The 21,958-nt window shown below is 49.4% G+C and overlaps 2 protein-coding genes across 11 annotated transcripts in view; one reads left to right on the top strand and one right to left on the bottom strand.

Annotated features, from left to right (window-relative positions):
* Positions 1 to 18,675, top strand: part of MRTFA (myocardin related transcription factor A) — an 80,428-nt gene extending 61,753 nt beyond the window's left edge. For 5 of the 6 annotated variants that reach the window (XM_065677599.1, XM_065677574.1, XM_065677555.1 and 2 more), the window contains 12 exons: positions 3,011 to 3,066; positions 4,618 to 4,693; positions 5,345 to 5,506; positions 6,921 to 7,096; positions 7,563 to 7,718; positions 8,186 to 8,436; positions 8,762 to 8,933; positions 9,197 to 10,312; positions 11,472 to 11,603; positions 13,870 to 14,043; positions 14,454 to 14,514; positions 14,973 to 18,675. In XM_065677599.1, the coding sequence (XP_065533671.1) occupies positions 3,011 to 3,066; positions 4,618 to 4,693; positions 5,345 to 5,506; positions 6,921 to 7,096; positions 7,563 to 7,718; positions 8,186 to 8,436; positions 8,762 to 8,933; positions 9,197 to 10,312; positions 11,472 to 11,603; positions 13,870 to 14,043; positions 14,454 to 14,514; positions 14,973 to 15,472 (3,032 nt within the window). In that variant the 3' untranslated portion in view covers positions 15,473 to 18,675. The remainder of the gene's footprint in view (positions 1 to 3,010; positions 3,067 to 4,617; positions 4,694 to 5,344; positions 5,507 to 6,920; positions 7,097 to 7,562; positions 7,719 to 8,185; positions 8,437 to 8,761; positions 8,934 to 9,196; positions 10,313 to 11,471; positions 11,604 to 13,869; positions 14,044 to 14,453; positions 14,515 to 14,972) is intronic. The other variant, XM_065677564.1, reaches the window with a different exon arrangement.
* Positions 18,638 to 21,958, bottom strand: part of SGSM3 (small G protein signaling modulator 3) — a 31,510-nt gene continuing 28,189 nt past the window's right edge. For all 5 annotated transcript variants that reach the window (XM_065677613.1, XM_065677642.1, XM_065677632.1 and 2 more), the window contains 2 exons: positions 21,752 to 21,812; positions 18,638 to 21,396 (listed from right to left, as the gene is read on the bottom strand). In XM_065677613.1, the coding sequence (XP_065533685.1) occupies positions 21,313 to 21,396; positions 21,752 to 21,812 (145 nt within the window). In that variant the 3' untranslated portion in view covers positions 18,638 to 21,312. The remainder of the gene's footprint in view (positions 21,397 to 21,751; positions 21,813 to 21,958) is intronic.

The following is a 21,958-nucleotide window of genomic DNA, read 5'->3' on the forward strand; positions in this document are numbered from 1 at the left end:
GTTCCTTCATCCTGATGTGATGGTTATAGCTGGTTGTATCTGCTGCTTTAGGTACCAAATTCTGTGGACACAAATTCTGTCAGTGGTAGAAAAGCTGCCCCTTTCCTACCTGGTTGCTGCTGCTTCTGCTCCACCAGCTAAGCCGCTCATTTGCATACACCATTAGAATGAGCCAGAAGAGCTGTTATAGCTGGGAACAGTAGAGCTTTGTCAATATGGGTCATTTTGAACAGCACTTGGGTTGAGCAAGCCAGAAGGGTACAGGGGTAGGGACAGTTTTGCAGGGATCAGTGCCAAGTAGCTGGGAAGGCCAATGGAAGGAGCTGGAGAAAGGGCATATTTGCACTGTGGGTCTCCGGTAGAGTTTACCTAGAGCCTTACTGCTTGAGATTTCTTCATAGGATCTTTATTTTCTTTTCAATTTACTATAATGCAGTTAACAGAATTGCTTGTTCCACAGCTCTGGGCTATGTAGTCATTTCAAAGCCCCAAAAATGTGCAAGGCTTAGTTAACTTCTGCAGGATAATGGTCTACAATAGGCACTCTTCTAACATGTCAGCCCCATCCTAGACTGCTGAGGGAAGCAGCAAAGGATTTGTGCCCTCTTGACATTTTCAGAGGTCGAATATGAAGTCTTCTGTCATGTTGCCAGCCCAGATAGCTACAACCCAGTGTTTGTTTCCAGAGGACTCGTCATGAGAGACTGAAATTGTTCTTTACAAGATTCTTGCCATGGCAGTTTTACATTACTTACTATTAAATGTGTATGTGTTTGGAAGGAGGGTTTTTCTTTTTTGTTTGTTTTTTATTGCTCAGGGATTCTTTTCTTCTTGCTTTGCTCTTCTGTATGCAAGAATTTTCCTGGACTACCTGTCACATTGGCTGAGCTCCTGCAGTGATTTTCTTGACCATTTGCTGCGGTCAGGGAAATGTCACTTAAAGTTCATTGCTGCCTCTTAACTGACGGAATAGGTAAGCAGGAAAGGGAGAGTAAAGAATTACTGCCATGTCTGCACATTCTGGTGGTAGAGAGCTTTTGAAGACTCAAGATGAGGCCTGCTTCACTTCCTTCCAGTGTAGATTTTTATACCAATTTATATATTGCATGGTATCTTTGCCCAAGTGTAACCGAACTTTGATTTCACTTTTCTATGATATGCATACAATGAAAGAAATGTGTGTTCAAGCACATGCATATTCAGAAGCAGGTCATGCCGCTTGAAAAGAATATTTCCCAGTATTATTTTTTTGCTCTTCATCGAAGTATGATGGTAAGGCTGCCCAGAAGCTGATGTCTCAGCCAGCCAGTGAAGGTTTTTGTATTGTATTTACAGTTATTGCAAAACCGTATCTCTACCCTTACTTTGGTTTATCCCAAAGTGCAGTCAGTGCACTCCCATTTCACAGCTTGCATAACTTTACCTGGTGATTTCTGTCCGTAACCATATTGTACAAAACTGTCTTTAATCTGAACAGGAACTATTTACCCCATCATTGTAGGGGTCTGTGTACTCACTATGGTTAGTTTTCAATTATTGTTATTCTATTCTACAGATTATTCTTCATTTCTGTAGTCTGAATCCCTTCTATGATGCCCTGATGTGTTTAAAATTCCTGGCGTATGGGCTAAATTCTACTTTTTACCCCATTAGAACTTAGAAGGATAGAACGTGTGTGTTGTCTTTGACTACTCCATTTTATTCTCTAGGAAAGAGTTTAGGAGTCTACATGTGCATTAGAAATAGTTTCATACATTGCATTTATGCAAGGGCTTCTTTTTTTATAGTCTTTTGAGATTTCATTATGAAGTTACACTTGAGAAGTATTTAATCATTGGTCTTAAGTGAAAAATAATTTGTAGACTGTTTCATAAGGCTTAGATGCAATACTTTGGAGTTACTGTCTGTACAAGTTTAGATTTCTGTCTTCGTAAGACTTGCAGTTGATCTTTAAAGATGAAGTTTTTTAATTTAGCTGTTTTAACTTGATGGTAATTTAGAAACTTCACACGGCAGTTGAATGAGTTGAGTGAGTATTTCAGAAATATGAAAAGAAGTTACTATGTTCCCTGCAGCTAGCTCTGAATGCAAACCACAATGTGACCATTTTAAAAAGCAAGCTACTTGTGGATTCGGAAAGACCATGAGGAGCTAGTGACACCATGGTCACCCTGTTTCTCCTCTTTTACTGTGGGACGTGAGCTTCATGTGCTCCAGAAGAGCAGAGAGGTAGAGTGAGAGATTCCTCCAGGGTTAGTACGGTCCTGGACAGCAGAGGATCAGTTTCTTAAAACATGATCCATTTTGGCTCTGGTTTTATACTGAGTCTGAGGGGGTGAGGAGGTCTGTTATATGGAGAGCTGCTGTTAATTCCTCACGTCTTGGTTTTCTGTCAACAAACAGATGTACTTTCCTGTCTAAGTGTTCCTGTTCTCACTATAGTTCCTCTGACATGGAGCAATATATATGTCCTGTGGACCTGTAGAATTTGAAACCAGCCCTTGCATGTACACAAAACACAGGTGCAGATTAAGGGAAGACTTGCAGCTTCCTTTGACATTTAAAGGTAGTAAAGAGAATTAGCAGTTCATTAGGATTGTCCCCCATCCTTCTAATCATTTCATGTATTTCTTCAATGTTTCAATGCCATTCCCTTACTTAAGGGTCCTGATAATCTTACTCTGTGTTGAGGCTTTTAAAGGCATTTGTTGGGGTACTGTTTCTGACTCAGGTTCTTGGACCCAACTTTGTCAACAGTGGTTAGTTCTACTAGAAGTGTACACATGTTAGTCTCTTCAGCAGCCCACATAAATTCCAAGTCAGTTCCTGTAGCTCCTGTGCTGTCAAATGGAGTATGCTAATTGACACTGCTTTATACCAGCTGGAGACCTGGTCCAGTGTGTTGAAAGATGCAGGAGGCAGTTGCTGTGGTGTTTTTAACTTAGTTGGCCCGAAAGGATGTGCAATTCTGTCATTCTCACTAATTCTCTAAATGTTTTCCTCTCAACAGCTCTGAAAAGTCCAGCTGCATTTCATGAACAAAGAAGGAGTTTGGAGCGGGCCAGGGTAAGATCCAGTATTGTCTTTAATGTTTTGGGGAGGTCAAGAGTAGTATTTTGGGCATCCTGTAGCTATAAATGAGATGCAGAAGGGAATCATTCATGTTTTGGATGTGGTACAGCACTATGTAGTCAGAGACCTATTGGATGAGATGTTCTTTAGCTTGTATGTAGTGGTGATTAACCCTCAGTTGTTCCTGAAAACCATTGAATACGATGCCTGGATTTCCCCTGGAGTCTTATTTCTCGAAGTCACTGATATTCTTCTTCCCCACTGTCCATATACTTTACATTTTTATTTTTATGATGTCTGGTTTTGCCCTTATATGCTCCTATCATGTGTAACTCAGTTCCACCTTTGAGTAAACTCTATATTTTCTCTGTTACCTGCACATGCACTTGTTTATCTAGGCCATCAGACATGGAAAATTTAATGGAGAGGATCCCCCCGCCCCAAAAATAATTACACAGACTTCTGGCTGTATGGAAAGAGGAAGCCAGGCGTCACACTTCATGTGGTACCTTTGCTAACTGGGGGGTTTCTTGATGATTTCTGTTCCTCAAAAAGCCTCTGGGGATAGTTTTATTTTTCTGATTAGCCTGCAGAGGAACAAAACCTGTTATGACTGCTGGGCTAAATTTTGTTTCAAAAGTGAAAGCAACATAAGTTAATAAATTACAGCTGTTATTTAAGATCTGTAAAGGAGCGTTAACACTTTAAACAGTGGAAGGATTGGAACAGAGGACTTTGTGTTAAGACCAGTGTCCCAAAGGCTTTTCCTTCTTCTTTCTCTTTTTTTTCTAAAACCTTCTTATTAAGTTAATATTTTGGTGGGGACAATTGAGCAAGTATGGTGCAGTTTTCTGATTAACGTTAATATTTATTTTCTCTGAAGGCCTATCCTGATGGTCAGTACTTACCAGTCAGTTACCCACTGCTCCCAGATTCCCATTCCTGGGCTCCGTAAAGGGTAGTGTGCTCAGCCCAGGCAGGGTAATCAGGAGCATTGCTCTGTAGCATGTTCTCCAAAGACAGCTAAAAGCAGCTCTGTAAATTAAATGAGTGTTGTTGTAGCATTTAGATGCTGCCTGCCAAGGGACTGAATAGGGTCTTTAAGTTAACAACTAACGTATCTTTAAACAAATAAAAAAGTATGCCCAAACCACAAGCCAGTCACCAGTATATGAAAGTATTTGCTGTGAGCAGTGGAACCAGTGCATTTATCTTTAATGTAAAAAGAAATGTCTTGAATTTCACCCTGACAAATTAGTGGTGTTGCATAAAAGGGGAAAAGAGAGCTTTAGCTCTTGAGGAAGTCCTTTACAGTTTCTGTTCTGCAGGCCAGCAGTGCACAGTTTGACTGAGGCGATTACAGTAGAAGGTCATCTTTAGAATAAGCTCATTCTCTGGGTGCTCTGAATCAGAAGATATGCCCCTTCTCTGTTCTGTGTTTGTTTAGATCTTAGCAACAACTAAAGATGCTTTTTTCTCTTCTTTGTGCTGTCCAAGATTAGCTCACTCCTGAAATTGGTTCTTGCTTGTCTGTCTTTGCTGCAGACAGAGGACTATCTGAAACGGAAAATCCGGTCCCGTCCAGAGAGATCAGAGCTGGTTAGGATGCACATTCTGGAAGGTATGCCATGTGCTAAACAGGAAAACATGAACAATAAACTTTATCGTAATTACTTATTTATCAGCTTTCTATTTTGCCTCTGGTCCCCAAGTCTTTCTTTCAGTTGAGAGCAGGCTGAAGATCATGCCTGTTGCATGATTTCTTGGGCGGGATTCAACTCTGCTTGCATGGAGATTCTTAGAAGAATCTGTTATGTGAACTCAACTTGTGCAGTTTTGTGTAGCTGAGCAACAATGCAAGAGAATGACCATGGATTGCTCTTCTGTTAAGGGAAGGCACTACAAAATATCCAAGAAGGAGTAAGACAGAATTGATGAAATTAGTAATAAGCACCTCAGTTTCAGAAAGGGGGTACTGTGCTGCTGCTGAGTACCACATCTTTGGACCGGAATTGAGTTACATCAGTTTGAGAACAATGAATTTGTCCTATGCTAGAGTCACAAGGGCTACTATAGTAATATTTATAACTTAAATGCACATAATAATGATTGTATCTTTATAGTGCATAGTTGTCGTTATCTGCAACTATTTTTCTGTAGTTACCTACTGTTATCTACAGTAACCTTTCTCCATAGAAGTAAAATACTGCTGAAGTGTAATAGGTTGACCATTGCTGAATTGATACCATTTTATTTACTTTCCCCCAAACAGAGACCTCAGCTGAACCCTCCTTGCAGGCTAAGCAGCTGAAGCTAAAGAGAGCCAGACTGGCAGATGATCTCAATGAGAAGATAGCACAGAGGCCAGGTCCCATGGAGCTGGTGGAGAAGAACATCTTACCTGTGGAATCAAGCCTGAAGGAAGCCATTATTGGTAAGGCCTGAGGAGGATCTGTGTTGAGGGCATTTCCCACAGCAGCTGTGATTTCCTATCAGTCCTTTTGCCTGTCTAAGAAAGTGCAGCCCCTTGGTTGGTCTTGTTTTCCTGTCTCAGAATCACAAGCTTTCAGCCCCAAGGATTCTGAAAAACAGAACTCCCTCCAGCCAGATGGTGCTATGAAGAGATTAAATTATAGGGAGTATGGATGTCCCAGAATAATGTGAAAGCAATTGCATACCCTAAAGACTTGAAAGACTGTTGAAGATTGCATTCCATAGATTCTCTCATTAGAGATCCTTCTCTCAGTCTGACATGTCAGCAACCTTGGTCAGGGAGAACCTACTGACTTACTCAGATCAGGGAGAGGAGACAGAATATAAACAGGTGTGGTGAAACAAAAGCTGTCTGTGAACTTAAAAACTTCAGAGGATTCAACCCCTTTAAAAATAAACCAGAACAGATGTAAATCATGCCAGTGCCATTCCAAGGGCAGAAAGGAATGCTGAGGAGTAGCCTTCCCACTGCCTCAGCAGTGCTCTTTTCCGTCTTCCCAGACTGAGCAGTCTGTGTGTGTCTGTGGTTATTCATCCCCTTAAATATGCACAGCTACTTTAAAGACAAATGGAACACAACTGTGAGCAAGATGGAATACTTTCCATGGAAAAGGAAAAGCACAGTATTGTGGGAGAGCCTGACTTCACCATTGCACAAGAAGTGGTCGAGGAAGAGAAAGAATGAGCTTCTAAATTGGAACATTAGAGATGTGGCTTCCTTCTGACTGAGCAAAGAACATTTCTCTGGATTTCTGTTGCTTCTGCGTTAGGTGCAAATGATAGTATTTTCATGCTTACCAGAATTAATTTGAGATAATGTAATCTAAAAACCACAAATGTACACTCACATGAATTTGTCTACTGGGCGTGTAGATAGACAGAAATCTTAACAGCTGTCAGGGCTATCACTTAATCCATAGCCTTTGTTGCTTTGCTGGGAAGATTAGAGGACAGTTTGGGATTTTGTCTTAAAGAGGCATTCTGCCTTCCACCACACAGGATGAATATCAAAGAAATCATGACTCAGCCTTACAGTGTCTAATGTTCTTTGGTGTCCATGCCACAGGAGTGGGTTTGGGCAGAGTTAAGTAGCACTTGTCCTGAGCTTGTCTGGCTAAGAAGCAAGGGAAGTGATTCACCCCAGTCTGCACCATTTTATTCTCCTGATAGTGGAGACGAATGTAAACACAACTGATTCAGTTTGGGCTGTGTTCTGTCATTTTTAGTTGGCGCTTTAAGCACAGCTCAGACACATCTCTCTCCATGTCTTCATTAATCTTTATTAAACATCTAGTGTCAAGTGAAATAATTCCTTATTCCACTTCAAAGACCACAGTTGATGTTTGTGTTTTTAGTTGGACAGGTGAACTACCCAAAGGTTGCAGACAATTCCTCCTTTGATGAGGACAGCAGTGATGCCCTCTCCCCAGAACAGCCAGCCAGCCATGAGTCCCAGGGGTCTGTCCCATCACCAATGGACTCCCGGATTTGTGAGCCTCTCCCTAGCACCACTGGCACATCACTAGCTCAGGTGAGAATGTGGTGGCTTCCTGCAGTGCCCTGGAGCTTCACAGCTACTGCTGATTTCTGGCAGAGGATCCTAAAAAGTGGGACCAAAGGATCCTTAAAAGGTGTAGTCTGTGAGATTTCACAAGGGGTCTTTGCTCTGTGTAGCATTGGTGAAGTCCTCTGGTTATTCAGAAGCCCCCATAGTAGTGCCGTGTGGGGAGGGGCAGCAGCCATCACTCGGTGATACAGCCTGTGTGTGACTGATTCTGGTGGGCAAATCTGGGAGGTACAAGTGTGGGATTTTGATTCATTTTCTCCCCTGAGAAGATGTGCTGCTTCTCAGGGATAACTGGAGCAGTGAGTTAAAGGAGTCAGATTAATGACTTGAAACCTGTGCTGCTTCCCTGTAAGTGGACATTTCCTGCACTCTCTTTAAACTGTTTTCTTCCTTGTATGTGTATTCATCATGCCTTCTTCTGTGTCTGCAGGGTACATCCCAATTGCAGATCAACGCAGACTCCAGTGAAACACTTTTCCTACCTGAACAGCCACCCCCACCTCTGCCACCTCCGCCTCTTCTGCCCCCTAGTCTTACCAATGGGGCAGCTCTTACTGCTGCCAAGCCCCCACCAACACTCATTAAGGTACTGTTTTGGCTGATTTCTTCATAATTGTAGTCTGAAGGAAGATAAGATGGTTACTGTGAAGAAGGTTTGGAGCTGGAAATACTGTGTTGACAGATGCAAAGGAGGGAGAGCTGATTTCTTGTGAGCATCTTCCTCTGACACTGGTTGTAACGTATTTAACATTCTGTAAAATGGGTCCTGAATGCAGAATGTTTTGAAACAATCACGAGTATCTGAGTGAGTCTGCACTGGATGAGCAAGTGATCTGGTGTGCTGGAAAAGGTGACCTGCATTATGGTGCAGTGTAAGCTGCTGCAGGTGCTGTGACCATACTGTTGCCTAAGTTAGAGAGGCGAGGAAAGACGCTGAGGTCAAATCTGGAGAATTTTGAAATGAAAATTCCAGTGTATGTTCTGGTTTACATGGGGTGTTATATTATTTCAGTGTTTCCATTCTTACTTGCTTCCTCCTTTTTTTCTAAATAGCAAAGCCAGCCCAAGTCTGCTAGTGAGAAGTCTCAGCGCAGTAAAAAAGCCAAGGAGTTGAAGCCAAAAGTCAAGAAGCTTAAATATCATCAGTATATTCCCCCGGACCAAAAGCAGGACAAGGGAGCTCCTCCCATGGATTCATCCTATGCCAAAATACTGCAGCAGCAGCAGCTCTTTCTCCAGCTTCAGATCCTCAACCAGCAGCAGCAGCACTACAACTATCAGACCATCCTGCCAGCCCCACCAAAGTATGGGTCCTAAATGGCAGCTCTCTCTTAGGAAGCACTTGCTTTTTCAGTACTGTTATTAGAGGCAATGTGTTCTGGGGTGAGGTGTGGTGATTGGGTGTAACACATGTAAATTTTGCTAGGTTGCAGCAGGCCTCAAAAAGGGCCTGAAGTGAGTCGGTTGCCAGAGTAAGGGTCATGGATATAGTCAAAGGCATTGGTGTGGTTTAATGTCTAGGATGGCACTAGTGACCCAGATGTTTCTGAACTATGTGATTGTTGACACTAGGGCCTTTGTTGCTTTTGTAGCTTGGTTTTGATGCCTGTGTTTTTTCTTTCCCTGCAGGCCTCCAGGAGAGCAGCAGAGTGGTGCCAGTGTCCCTGCTGTACGCAGTCTCTCTGCCACAGTCAGCAGCGCATCTTCAGTATCCTCTGGTTCTAGTGGGCTGATGCGACAAAACAGTAATGCTGCAGTGGGCAAGCCTGGCCCTCTCCCTGCCAACCTAGATGAGATGAAGGTAAATTCCTGTGAAGCTGCGTAGCCCCTTTTTTGCCATCGTCGGAGGGCAGTACTGAACAGGCAGGGCTGAAGTGGGCTGGCAGGATTTAGTGACAGAAGCTGGTATCGCTACCCTGCAGTCTGTACCTGTGGTGCAGGTTTGTTGGCCTGCAGGAGGGTCAGTTTAGTCCTTTGCCTCATGGCTCTGGTAACTGTTAAGAGTTGTTCTGGATAGAGTGTATGTTCTCTTAATGTTTCCCCCCTTTTTTTTCCCTGATTCAGGTAGCAGAGCTGAAGCAAGAGCTGAAGTTGAGGGCCTTGCCTGTCTCAGGCACAAAGACGGACCTGATTGAGCGTCTCAGAGCTTACCAAGAGCAGAACAGTGCAGCCGGCCAAACAACCCCCACTCCCAAGCCCAGCACAGCAGCCGTGCTCCCAAAAGCTGCTGAAGTGGTAGTAGCCTTCCCAGCTGCCAGGCTGAGCACAGGGCCAGCCCTGGTCACCACTGGCATTGCACCAGCAGAAGTAGTTGTGGCCACAGTCACTGGTGGTGGCGTGATGAAGTTTGGCAGCACAGGCTCGACTCCTCCTGTTTCTCCAACTCCTTCTGAGCGCTCGCAGATGAGCACAGGGGATGAGAACTCAGCCACTGGAGACACCTTTGGAGAGATGGTGACCTCACCCCTGACCCAGCTCACCTTGCAGGCATCTCCAGTGCAGTTCCTGGTGAAGGAGGAAAGCTCCAAGTCTGCCTCCTGCAGTGTAAATGCAGCACCCAGGTCGGAGCGGTGCAGCACTGGTAACAGCAAAGATGCAGAAGTTAGGGACAAAGACCAGATGCTGCAGGAGAAGGACAAGCAGATCGAGGAACTCACCCGCATGCTGAAGCAGAAGCAGCAGCTGGTTGAGATGCTTAGACTACAGCTAGAGCAGGAGAAGCGCTCTCAGCAGTCACTACCGGCCCCAGCGGCTGCAGGAGAAGGAGCAGCCCTTGCCTCCACCCCAGTAGCATTTGGCATTCAGGTCAAGAGTGAAAACGGTTTCCTGAGTTGCCAGTCTGCAAAGCAATCCTGTGGCCAAACAGACCAATTCAGCCCTGCACCAACTGCTAGCCAAATGGACACTTCAAATCCAAGCCCAGTGCCAAAGAAAGCTGTGATGGTGAAGCAGGAGGTGCCAGCTGCGGAAGCAGAGCCACCGTGCCAGTCCCACAGCCCTCGGCTTTTCCTTGGCCAGCAAGGGAGCTCCCTGAGCGACCTCATCAAGGGCAGTCCGCCCCCCACCCTCATCACCGACTCCACAGGGACCCACATCGTCCTCACCGTGACCAAGCAGAGCGCCGAGAGGCAGGGCCTCTCGCCCCATGGGAAGGCAGGGAGTAGCTGTCCGACCTTGCAGGTGGGCAAGGGTTAGATCACATCCCTGCTGCAGGCAGTTGGGTTTGTCTCTCCCTCTTCCTGATCCTAGTTAAGTCAAGCACAGGGTGACTTAATATGGTGGAAATTCAGTGCAGTAAATACTAAAATGGCTGAGTTGCCCACTGCGAGGGCTGGTAGATTATGGCTTTGTAAAACAAAGCAGTGTAAGCAGATCTTCAGCAGAAAGCCTGGAATTTGACAGTGATGAACTGTGTACAGTGATGCAGGACTGACTGTGTGCATCACAGGCTGTTCAGCATTCTTCCAAACACAAACTCTTCTGCCTTTTGTCAGGCAGGATCTCAGGCTTGGAGGACAAGGGTTTGCTGCCACATTTCACTAGTGGCAGAACAACTATGCCTGTGGTAGTCAAAAAAGCAGAGTGTATTTCACCTCTTGTCCTTTACTGGGGAGAGTAGTCAGAATGATAGATAGGTTACCTTATCTACCGAAAGCTGAAACCAGACCCTGAGAGCAGTCTGTTTGTTTGCTTTTTGACTGCTCTTTGTTTTAATGCATGTCAGTATTTCAGTGTTAACAGAGTCTTTCATCAGAGATGATCTACTATTCCCTGGCTGGCATGAGCTCAGCACTTAGCAGAATTGTTCCGAGCGTTTCTTCCAGGAAGGAATAAATATGCTTAGGTTTTATGGCATAAGTCAACCCTCAGCATCTTTCATGGCAGAGATGATTTCCATTCTGTGCTGCTACATTTCTTGCACCTTCTGCAGAGCAAGTGGCAGTGTCTGCCACCAGGGACAGGCATGAAGCATTTGCTGTGTAGCAGGCAGCTGTCTAAATACCAGCATCCGGTGTCACTCTTGATACCCTGGTGTATCTCACCTGAACTCCAGCCACTCCTTCAGAAGGGCCCAGGTCCTGTGTCAGGTCTGCTAGCCCTTGAGGGATGTCATGGATAGCCCAGGGATTTAGACTGGTACCACCTCCTCTTTTGGGACTCTGAATCCCATCCCAGTCTGATTTCTCTGCTTGGTGAAACAGAACGAATCACTGAATTCCCTAAAGAATAGCGAGTGGGGGAAAAACAAACTTTATAAATCCTTTGAGAAACACAAGCCTTGCTCCATGTTGTGTCTGGGGAATGGATACCCTTCTCATGGATACCCTTTTCTTTCCAGAAAGTACAATCATCACCCGCTAAAACTTCCAGCCAACCACCGTGTCAGCTACCTGCAAGCACCCCTCAGCAGCCCACGCAGCAGCAGAAGCAGCCGCAGCAGCCCAGAGGACTAAACCAGTCTGTCAGAAAGGTAGCTCACTCCTTGCTCCCTTTCCTTCCTTGTTTTTCTTTGCCTGCTGCCAGGGTTTGTAGCAGTGCTGGGAAGGGAACACGTGCACAATCCTGGTCAGATACCATCATCACAGCAAGTGAGCTCTCACAGCAGCTTCTGCCACAGCTTGCAGCTGCATGAGATGTTTGGTTTTGAGTTTGAACATGGCAGCAGAAAGGGTGTCTGGCACAGCCTCTCCATTCCCCCTCCTCCTCCTGAACTAGCTGTAAGGGAGATTGCTCCTCAGACATGAGGTTTCAGGAGCACTGAGTGTCCATGGGGGTGCTTGGAAGAGTTGTGGAGGCTTTACAGCAAAGAGCTTTGGGCTGAACCATGACAATTTCCTAGCTTCTGCCCTCTGGTCTTACATTTGGGCAGAATACCAGCTGGTGTTTTAAACAAGCATTGTTTATCAGATAAAAATGGTGAGAGGCCAGAACTGGTTCACAGTGGTGTTCCTGCTTCTTGAAGGACGGCTACTAAACTGAAAAGGTGGCTACCTAGAGGGTGGTGTGCGCAGTATGTCTGCTGCTGAAGGTGGCATCTGAGCTCTGATGGGGGTAAAAGGATGGGACCTATTACTCTCTGGTACTGATGAACATGCTGCGGTTTCCATTCCTGTACCTTGAGCACATCTGTTAATCATCTCTTTGTGAAGTGCAATGCTGGTTCAGGAAAGAGAGCACTTCTGGCTTTATCATTCTCCAGGGGATGGTTATGCATCTCCCTTTCTAGCCGATTTTTAGCTGTCTCTAACATGTAATCAAAATACAGAAATATTATGAAGAGTTTTTAGAGCTTGTTAGGATCACTTCTGTGTCAGATCTTGGAAAGAATATGACAACTAAACCAGGAGAAGTTTATATTGTATATAAGGACAAAGTTTTACTGTGAGGGTAGTGAGGCACTGGAACAGGTTGTCCAGAGAAGTGGTGAATGCTCCATTCCTAGCAGTGTTCAAGGCTAGGTTGGACAGAGCCTTGGGTGACATGGTCTACTGTGAGGTGTCCCTGCCCATGGCAAGGGGTTGGAACTAGATGATCTTAAGGTCCTTTCCAACCCAAACCATTCTATGACAGGAGTAGTTTCTAGTGTGGTCAGAGTGGAATATCCACTTTGCAAAGGGCCAGTGCCTTGGTTTGCTTTGAGACCTTTGAGGAGATGCAAAGGTGATCAGTGGCACTTTCCTAATCCTTTTGCCTCCCTGTAGGGTCAGAAGCCAGGTCTGCAGGTGGTCTTAGGGCAGCCATCTCACACCATATTCATACTGTCTTTCTCAGCATCTCCAAACCAACAGCCCTTCTTCCTCAGTGGTTTCCACAAACGGTCCCTGAAAATTGGTGCTTCTGGCAAAGGAGCGTGTGTGGAAAAAGGTACCCTCCCAGCACGTTCCACACACCAGCTTCCAGCCCCTCTCAGGAAGAGAGCAGACCCCAGAGCAGCTCTACCAGCCAGGGCCTGTGGTCACTCCTCCTCTACCTGCAGGTCACGGAACAGATGATGAGCTTTCCAGGGAAAACAGGAGGGGGAAGAGCATCAACACGTATGAGTGTTGGAACTGGCATTCATCTAATACCTGGGGATCACTGCTCCAGGGAGCAAGCTTCACTGTGCTATCACACATAGCTGCTGTAGAGGCAAAGACCTGATCCCTGTTTTAACTTATGGGCAGTTGTGTGCTGATTCATCTGGTAAAGCTGAGTCACGAGCACCACTTCCTGCAACACTCGGGGTTTCCTTTGGAGGTCCCTGGTGCTGCTGAGTGCTCTGGGGCCCTCCACCCACCATCAGGCTGTGAAACTTGGCTGCTAGTGAAGCTGGCTTGTGTCCCCAAAGCAGGCACTGCAGGAAGAGGTGGGTAAAAGAGGAGTCCTGGATATATTGGGCAGAGTAGGCTGAACACAAAAAGGGAAGTGCCCTCTCTCTCTGGGAATTCCCCACTTGGACAGAGAGGCTTTCCCCATCCAGGAGCAGCCCCGTGGCGGTTTGTGGCATTGCATTAGCGTTAGAAACGTCAGCAAAAGATTTCCAGCTGTGAGTTGGAGGGGAAATCTGTCTTCCACCCCTGCAGCCATAGTGCATAGAGTACACAGAAGAAACCACGCTGCTCAGAGCAGAGCAGGGCATTGCAGACCTCTCGGCAGCGCTCACCAAGAGAAAGGATGACAGTCTCTCAAAGCAGCTGTGAGGCAGGAGTTGGTGTGGTCTTTCCCCTGATCTCTCCCTCTGCCTTCTTTCTGAACAGCCCTCATCACAGCCTGGCTCTCCTGCTGCCCCTTCTCCATCCCAGATGGACCTGGAGCAGCAACAGCACACGTCGCTTTTTGGAACTTCTCCGTCTCCTCTCTCTGTTCCCTCGGTCCCAATGAAAGAGCCACCAGGCTATGAGGAGGCCATGAAACAACAGCCAAAGGCCCAGGTCAGAGCAGTTCTTCTCCTTGGTTTCCTTGGAGAGCAGGTGAAACATTGCTGTTGTAAATCTGCTTAGATTCCTGATCTGGGCCAGTGACAGAGAATGGAGACACAACTGCAGCTTCCTAGCTGAGTTCCTTCTGAAGGGTTTGGGGCAGACCCTAAACCATAGGTAGAGCTCCCCAGCCACTCACTGTCTGGTGAATGGTAGTACGGCAGATGCTGACTTTACCTTCCCATCCAGAAGCAGCCTGGAGCTACAGAGGATTATGGTGTGGTGCCTCCATGTGCTGGTTCTTGTTAGCTACTGTTAGACCCATCTCGGGGTGAGGGAGGAGAGCCAGCAGCTGAGGGTGTTGCAGGAGGTGGAAGCTCCCCTGGTAAATAGGAAGCTAACCCTGCACTCGCTCTCCCCAGGAGAACGGCTGTTCCAGCCAGCAGATGGATGACCTGTTTGACATTCTCATTGAAAGTGGAGGTAAGGAGGCAAAGCCAGCATTTCCCAGAGACTGGGTTTGAGCCTGGGGATTGTAGAGCACTGAGGGGAGAGTCCGTCATGGCCTAGCTCTTTGCTCTTGTGTCCCTGCCAGTGCCTTCAGCATTGGCAGTCAGTAAGGCACTGAGGGAGATGTCAGTCAGGCATTGGTATGATACAAAGCTGCTCAGTGGCTCTTCTACATCAGATCTGGGTACATCTCTTCTGCGAAACTGGACAGAGCTTGAATTCCCCGAAGGCAGGCTGAAAACTCCCCATAGCAAGCCAAGCTTCGGTACAGGAGGAGTTTCCTTACTGCAGTTGGTGGTCAGTGATGGCTCAGTCTGGGAGGTCCCTGTTGCCATGGTCGGTGGAAGGGAAGAAGGGAGGGAGGGACTGATCCTTCTGGTGCTTGGCCAAGCTTTTCCTCACCCCAGCCTGCCTGTTTGTTTCCTGTACAGAGATTTCGGCTGACTTCAAGGATCAGTCATCCCCTGCTGGGAAAGACCCACCAGTGGCCCCAGCCTGCTCCCCACCACCAAGCAGCCACCATTCCTCAGAGCTGGCGGTGCCAGTGTCCCTGGGGCAGCCGGTGCCCGTGGGCCGGCTGGAGGACTTCCTGGAGAGCAGCACCGGCCTCCCGCTGCTGACGGCAGGCCACGATGGGCCGGAACCCCTGTCCCTGATTGATGACCTCCACAGTGAGATGCTGAGCAGCTCGGCCATCCTGGACCACCCGCCTTCACCTATGGACACCTCAGAATTGCACTTTGCTCACGAGCCATCTGGGGGCATAGCCCTGGACCTGGCTGAGGCTAATTTGGACAGCATGGACTGGCTGGAGTTGCCAGGGGGGCCCGTCATGAGCCTGGCTCCCCTCAGCACTGCGGCTCCCAGTCTCTTTTCCACAGACTTCCTTGATGGACACGATCTGCAGCTGCACTGGGATTCTTGCCTGTAACTCTGTGAGCAGAGACTGAAGGGAATGGGAGTGGGAGGGCAGGGGCATGCAGGGGGAAGAGGCCAGTCAACCAAAAAGAAAAAAAAGAGATGAGCTCCTAGTATTTGTACTCCTCCCGCAGCAGTGTCCTTCCTGCATGGAGCCGGTAATGGTGGCAAAGGCAAATCCGCTGCTCAAGTCACAGCCAGACCAGAGTAGGGACAGCGGTTGCTGGGGGCAGAAGAGGCTGTAGGAGCTGTGGGGCTGGTGGCCTCCTACCTGCTCTGTGCAGCCTGACCCAGCCGGGGTGAGAAGGGAGCCGGCAGCCCCTCTTCCACCAGGCAGGAGCAGTGATGGCAGCACATGGAGCGCAGTGTTGCTGGGCAAGAGTTCCCTCACACCTTGCAGCGGGACAGGGCATGACCAGGCTGAGCTGTTTCCAGAAGCAAGCACCCCTCACCTTGCTGGATGGGCAGATAAAGGGGGTTGTGCTGCCCCTGCACGGTGGGTTTAACAGTTGCAGAAGGGGATTCTACCTCTGGAACAGGACACAAAGGCAGGAGTGCTGGCTGCAGTGGCTGCCCTCTGCACCACTGGCTGGCTGTCAGGGAGGGTCTGATCTGCCGCGGGGCTGTGAGGAGCTGGGCAGAACAGGCACCTTTTCCAAATGTAGCCAAGGGGAATCGGGGTTCCACAACAACCTGGTAGTGTCTGAGCTGGTTTCCCAAATACTGCTGAGCTTGGCAGAGGCATACCTGCTTGCTTCACTCGCTTTGGGCTGCAAAGCAGATTTTTAAGGTGCTAAAATCCAGGTCCTTACATATTAAATCTGTCCTTTGCTGCCCCAGACCTCTGGCTGTGCCCAGTCTGCAGGCACCCTGCTACCTCCTAGCTTCCACAGCACTCATGGTGGGGGTTAGGGACAAAAAAGCATCCCCGTATCCTGTTGTGGTGCATGGGGCACAGCTGGCAACGAGCAACATATCATTAGGGGCCATGTGCAATCTCTCCTGCCTTCAGTTGTGCTGTTCCCTCCCTACAGCAGGTGCCCCAGTGGAAAGAGACAGCTGGGGATGTCAGCCCCGATGGGCAAGGAAGGGGAAGTGGTGCTGCAAAAGGAGTGTTGTGTGGCATGAGGATCCTGGCTCAGTGGTGCAACTGTGAGGGCCCCTTTTGGGGGTGAAATGGTAGCAGGTAACGGGCAGCTGACCTCTGCTCTTCCTTCCCTCCAGGCCCACGGTGGGGAAAAGGCAAGAGCAAATGGCTGTTTACTGTGAGCTGCTGCCATGGAGGGCCCTGGGCTGGTGCCTGAGGGCAGCTGCTGACTGCCGTGAGGGCAGATGAGTACTACAAAGTGTCCAGAGCCATGGTGGTGCTATTCCTTGTGCAGGGTGTTGCATTGGGAACCCAGACCTCTGGCTCTCTCTCGTGCTGTTACACCTGTCACTTTGGAATTCCTGTGTTGGTTAGTAGTAACTCACTGCCACGTTCACCGGGGAGACAGAGCCTAGCTGTGCCTCACCAGGCAGCTGTCCCTGCTTGGGCCCTGAGCTGGATCCAGGCTGGGGGAGCTGGGGAGGGCAAAGCTGGAGGTGGTGGCGGTTGAAATCATACAGCCTAAGTTGCTGACCCTGCTCAGGCAATGGAAGGATAAACCGCCATCTCCTTGAGGATGCTGACTGTCCCCACCTTTCCCTGCTGCAGAGGAGTAGGTGTGAGCAGGCACATGCTGCACCCTTGCACCTTTGGTACCTGGCACTCTTCTCAGGGGGAGGCCTTGCCTAGGAGAAACTCCTGCTTTCCTGAGCCCTATTTGCTTGTTAACTGCATGGGGAGCCACTTTCTTAATCATTTGCAGGGGGAGCCTGATGGCAGCTTCCTTCCTTTCTGCCCCCTTCTGCTCCCTTCTCTCCCCAGTTGTAAGCAAGGCAGAGCCTCATCTGCCTCCCTCAGTGTCCGGGGAACACTGCCTGCTTTCTTTTGTCCAAGCTACAGTGTCATGTCCTAAAGACAGAATAACTGGGACTGGTGGACACCCCCTTGAGCCCTCTCTGAGCCTTCCCTCAGTTCTCTCCTGGTGTTCCCTGGGAGCAGTAGGTGCATTAGCAATTGCCTTACAGAGCTTTCCCCAGGGCATCTGCCCAGCCCTGGTTCCAGGTGGGTGAAGGAGGTAATTGGTTGCTTAAGGAGGAAAGTACTGGGAGGACTCTCAAATGCTAAGGGAGAAAAGGGAGGCTGCAAACTCATGCAAAATCAGTTTCTTCTGTAGCCCACAGTGAGCCGCAGCACCCCCCCCCCCCCCCCCCGGTGGGGGTTTCTTTGTACAAACACTTACAAAGCTGCAACCAGTAAACAAAGAATGAACTCAACCGAAGTGCAATGAGCTCCTAGAGGCAGAGGGTGCACTCCCAGCCTGACCCTGGCCTGTGGCAGAGGTGCCCGTGCCTGTCACTGGTGTAGCCCTTCCCAGGGTTGCTGGGGCCAGGCTGAGCTCCCGGCTGCTCACACTCACCTTCACCCCCCCACCGCCATTTGTGAAACGCTCTAGGGAGTTAATGACCCCAATTTAATTACTTGAAATTGGCTGATGGGCTGAAGAGCCCCCAAGGAACCCAGATGACACAGAAGCACCCCAACCCTCACCTCCTGAGGATCCCAGCCGACCTGCCAGAGCCGCTCTGCACAAGGGGCTTCTGCCAGGGGAGCGGGCGCTAACGCTGTGCCCCGAGGCAGAGGGGCAGACGGTACCTCATCCCAGGGAAGATTAGAAAGCCTTTTCCCCAAGCAGTGCCCAGCACAGGCAGCCCAGTTCTCTGCTTTCTTACTATTATTTGTTTGAATAATAGTTCAATAGTTTGTCGGAAGAGGTGTTCCCCCGGACGTACATTTTTGCACCCATTGGGAAAGAAAACCCACGAAGTCTGATGTTCTGCCTCTACCTTGAATGTAATCCTGAATCTTTCTGCTGTAACCACTACTTGTTTGTAACGTGTATTTGAGTAGCGCGCACTCTCCCTTCCACTATGCAGCACGCGGCGAGGGGTGGTCAGCACCGCTGGAGACGGGTGGTGCTGGGGCATCAGATCCAGAGCGAGTGTTCAACTGGAAAAGGCTAAAAGTGACAAGTTAATGGGGGAGAGAATGGATCTTTAAATTGAATTATTTTTTCAGTTACAGATATTTGAAAAAAAAAAAAATCCATTTTATTAAAAAAATTCCAAACAGCCACGTGCTCAGAGGTGTCTGTGCTCCGCTGGGGGGAGGACACAACCTGGGGCCACTCCGCCTTTTCCAGCTAAGGGTGGATGAACGCTCCGGGCCTTTCTCAAACGAAGATGCTTGAGTGGTGGTTCCTCATCCCTTCTCGGCTGCAGGGAGATTCCCCCCATGTATGGAAATTACCCACCCTGCAACTAGGTCTGATGGTAGGAGAAGCATGGGCAGCTGGTGCAGCCTCCACCCCAGCCCAGCAGGCTGGTCTGGACCACAGCTGCTGTGGTGGTGAGGTGATGCTGCAGCCTTCCTCGGACAGATGGCAAACTGGAATTATCATGGAGTCATAGAACGGTTTGGGTTGGAAGGGACCTTAGAGCTCACCCAGTTCCAGCCCCCTGCCACGGGCAGGGACACCTTCCACTAGGGCAGGTTGCTCCAAGCCCCGTCCAGCCTGGCTTTGAACACTGCCAGGGATGGGGCAGCCACAGCTCCTCTGGGCAGCCTGTGCCAGGGCCTCGCCACCCCCATAATGAAGAATTTCTTCCTGTTATCTAATCTAAATCTCCCCTCTGTCAGTTTAAAGCCATCACCCTTGTCCTGTCACTACGTTCTCTTGTAAAAAGCCCTTCTCCAGGTTTCTTGTAGGCCCCTTTAGGCACTGGGAGCTGCTCTAAGGTCTCCCTGGAGCCTTCTCTTCTCCAGGCTGAACAAGCCCAGCTCTCAGTCTGCCTTCACATGAGAGGTGTGCTCCAGCCCTCTGAGCATCCATTATCTGGCCCACTTCTCCAGCCTGTCCAGGATCCTCTGGATGGCATCCCTTCCCTGCAGCTTGTCGACTACACCGCAGTCATGCCTGGGGTGCACTCAATCCCATGTCACTGATGAAGATGTTGAACAGCACTGCCCCCAGTACCAGCTCCTGAGGGACACCACTCTTCACTAGTCTCCACGTGGGACTCCTCCAGGTAATTCCTTATCCAGCGAGTGCTCCATCCATCAAATCCAATTACCTTGACTGAAACCACTCATTTTCACATCAATAAACATGCTGCAACTTCCACCTTCCCATAAGCTTCTGCCCACAGTTCTCCCAGGCCCTGTGTCATTCCCATCCCACGGGGCAGCCCAGACTCTGTGTTTTTTGTGGAGAAACTGGCTGTTGGACAGACAATGCTGCTACCTGCCACTGCCCAGCCCTGCTTCCTGCCAGCCCCGCTCCCTTCCCTCTGGGCCCTCCTCCCACAGTGTCCCTACACCCACTACTTGTGCTTTTCTGCTGCACTTCAGGGAGGACGGTGGCAGAGAGGCCGCTGCTGGCAGCACAACTGCTCCTGCCCCAGCTGCTGGTCTGATGCAAAGCTGGTGAGGAGCCCGCCAGAGTGCCAGTGCAGGCTGAACGGAGACCTCAGCTTGATGCTAGCAGCAGCCAGCGCAGAAACGGGGTCCTAGTTATCAAAGAGCAGAAAAGAAGGATTAAATCTCATCCTGGCCCTGTCAAAAAACAAAAGCCAGAGCCCAGCACGCTCCCAAGATGCAGTTTATTTACAAACCCACCAAATAAAGTAAGAATCTAGTGTCATTCCATGAGTAGTTTGTGCTCACAGACAAGCGCTTTCAGTAGAAAGTCACAGACTCCATATCCAGAGCCACCACCACAAAGCAGCAATTCTCCACTCCCGACCTGCGTCCCCGCTGCCACCGCAGGGCGAGGAGGACGAGTTACATCTCCCTGAGCCAGCTCCAACCTGAACCTCATCCTGAGCTACAATGGTGCCAAATATACACACATTCCTGGAGTTCATTTACAGCTTTTTGGTTAACAGTAAAAATCACCTAGAGACTAAAGTGACAGCAAGAAACACTTGTTTAGGGGAGAGGTGGTTTTTTGTCTGCTCCCAGAGGAGACACAGCCCATCCCCTAAGGCTGTCACACTGGTAACAGGCCAGTGCCATTGGGCACTCTCTTGTCAACACCCCACACACCAGTGCCAGGGAGGTGGGATGAGGGTGATGATGGCTGTCCCTTCTCAACCCTGGCTGCAGATCAGAGGAACTTGTCCAAGTGCTTCAGGATTTGCCATCCCTCTCCCTAGCAAAAGCAAGCCCTTGGCTGGCACGGGGGGGATTTGCCATCCCTGCTCCCATACAGCCACGACTCTTTCACCAGCCCAAATCCACCCGCAACCGCAGTGCCGCCTGCCAACGGCACCAGCTCTCATGGACCAAAGCCACCCCACCAGGGCTGTGTCTCTTCCCCATGGCTTTAAGCCCATGGGGCAGTGCACAAGGGGCTCTGGGCCAGGCTGCTCCCCGGGCACTGGGGGGAGGCAGGGCTGAGGCAAACATGAGATGGGGGCATCAGAGATGGGGAAAGCTGGGAGGGAAGGAGAGAGGGGACACTTGTTTTTGTGGCCAGAACACACTTGTCCCTTTGCAGCATTGCCCTTGACCATCACCTCCCTCGGGTCTGCAGGTCAGCCTCTCGGTGCTGCTGCCATCTGCCCCAGTGGCCTGGCAGCCCTCCGAGGAGGATTCTGTCACAGATACAAGTGGGGGGTTTGGGGAGGGCAGGGGGGAGATGATGGGGATGGGGGAGAGGAGTGTGCGCCATTGAGAAGGTTCCCCAGGATGGGGCAGGGCGGGGGTCACCCATCTATGTCCCAGCTGAAGAGATGGTGCTTCACGAGCATGTCCTGCACCCCTTCCTTCAGTGGCTTCTTCTCCTTCTCCTGCAGGACGACACAGAGAGCCAGGTCAGTGCTCTGCACCCAGAAAAGGGAGGCTGTGTCTGCGGCACCCAGACAGAGCAGCCTCCTGCTCTTCCCACCTCCGCACAGCTGAAATGGGGAGAGGCCCTGCGGTTTGGAGAGCGCTGGGGAAGGGAGGAGCCTCCATTGCCCCATTTCCCCCTGTCCCTGCTGCCAGCACCACAGGCAGAGCCTGCCCTGGCAGGGAAAGCAGCCCCGTCCACAGCCTCTGTGCCGGCCTAAGAGGAGGCACAGGATAGGCTGGAGCACAGGGCTGGGAGAGGCAGGAAGTGAAACCCTCGGCTAAAGGAAAGAATGAGAGATGCCATCTACTCACCTCCCTCTTTACTGGCAGCTCCCAGTCCTGAGAGAGGCTGAAGGCGAATTTGCAGAGGACTCTGCAATGGGAAGAGAGTGATGGTAACACACACACGCAGCCCAGATCACACTCCCAGCCTGGGCCTACAACTGCTGCCCCCAGGAATGTTTGTTGGTGTTGAAAAGGCATCACAAAGCCCTTCATTCCCTGTTTCCCCCCTCCTCT

Source organism: Lathamus discolor, chromosome 1 (genome assembly GCF_037157495.1).
Source record: "Lathamus discolor isolate bLatDis1 chromosome 1, bLatDis1.hap1, whole genome shotgun sequence".
NCBI classification, from domain to species: Eukaryota; Metazoa; Chordata; class Aves; order Psittaciformes; family Psittacidae; genus Lathamus; species Lathamus discolor.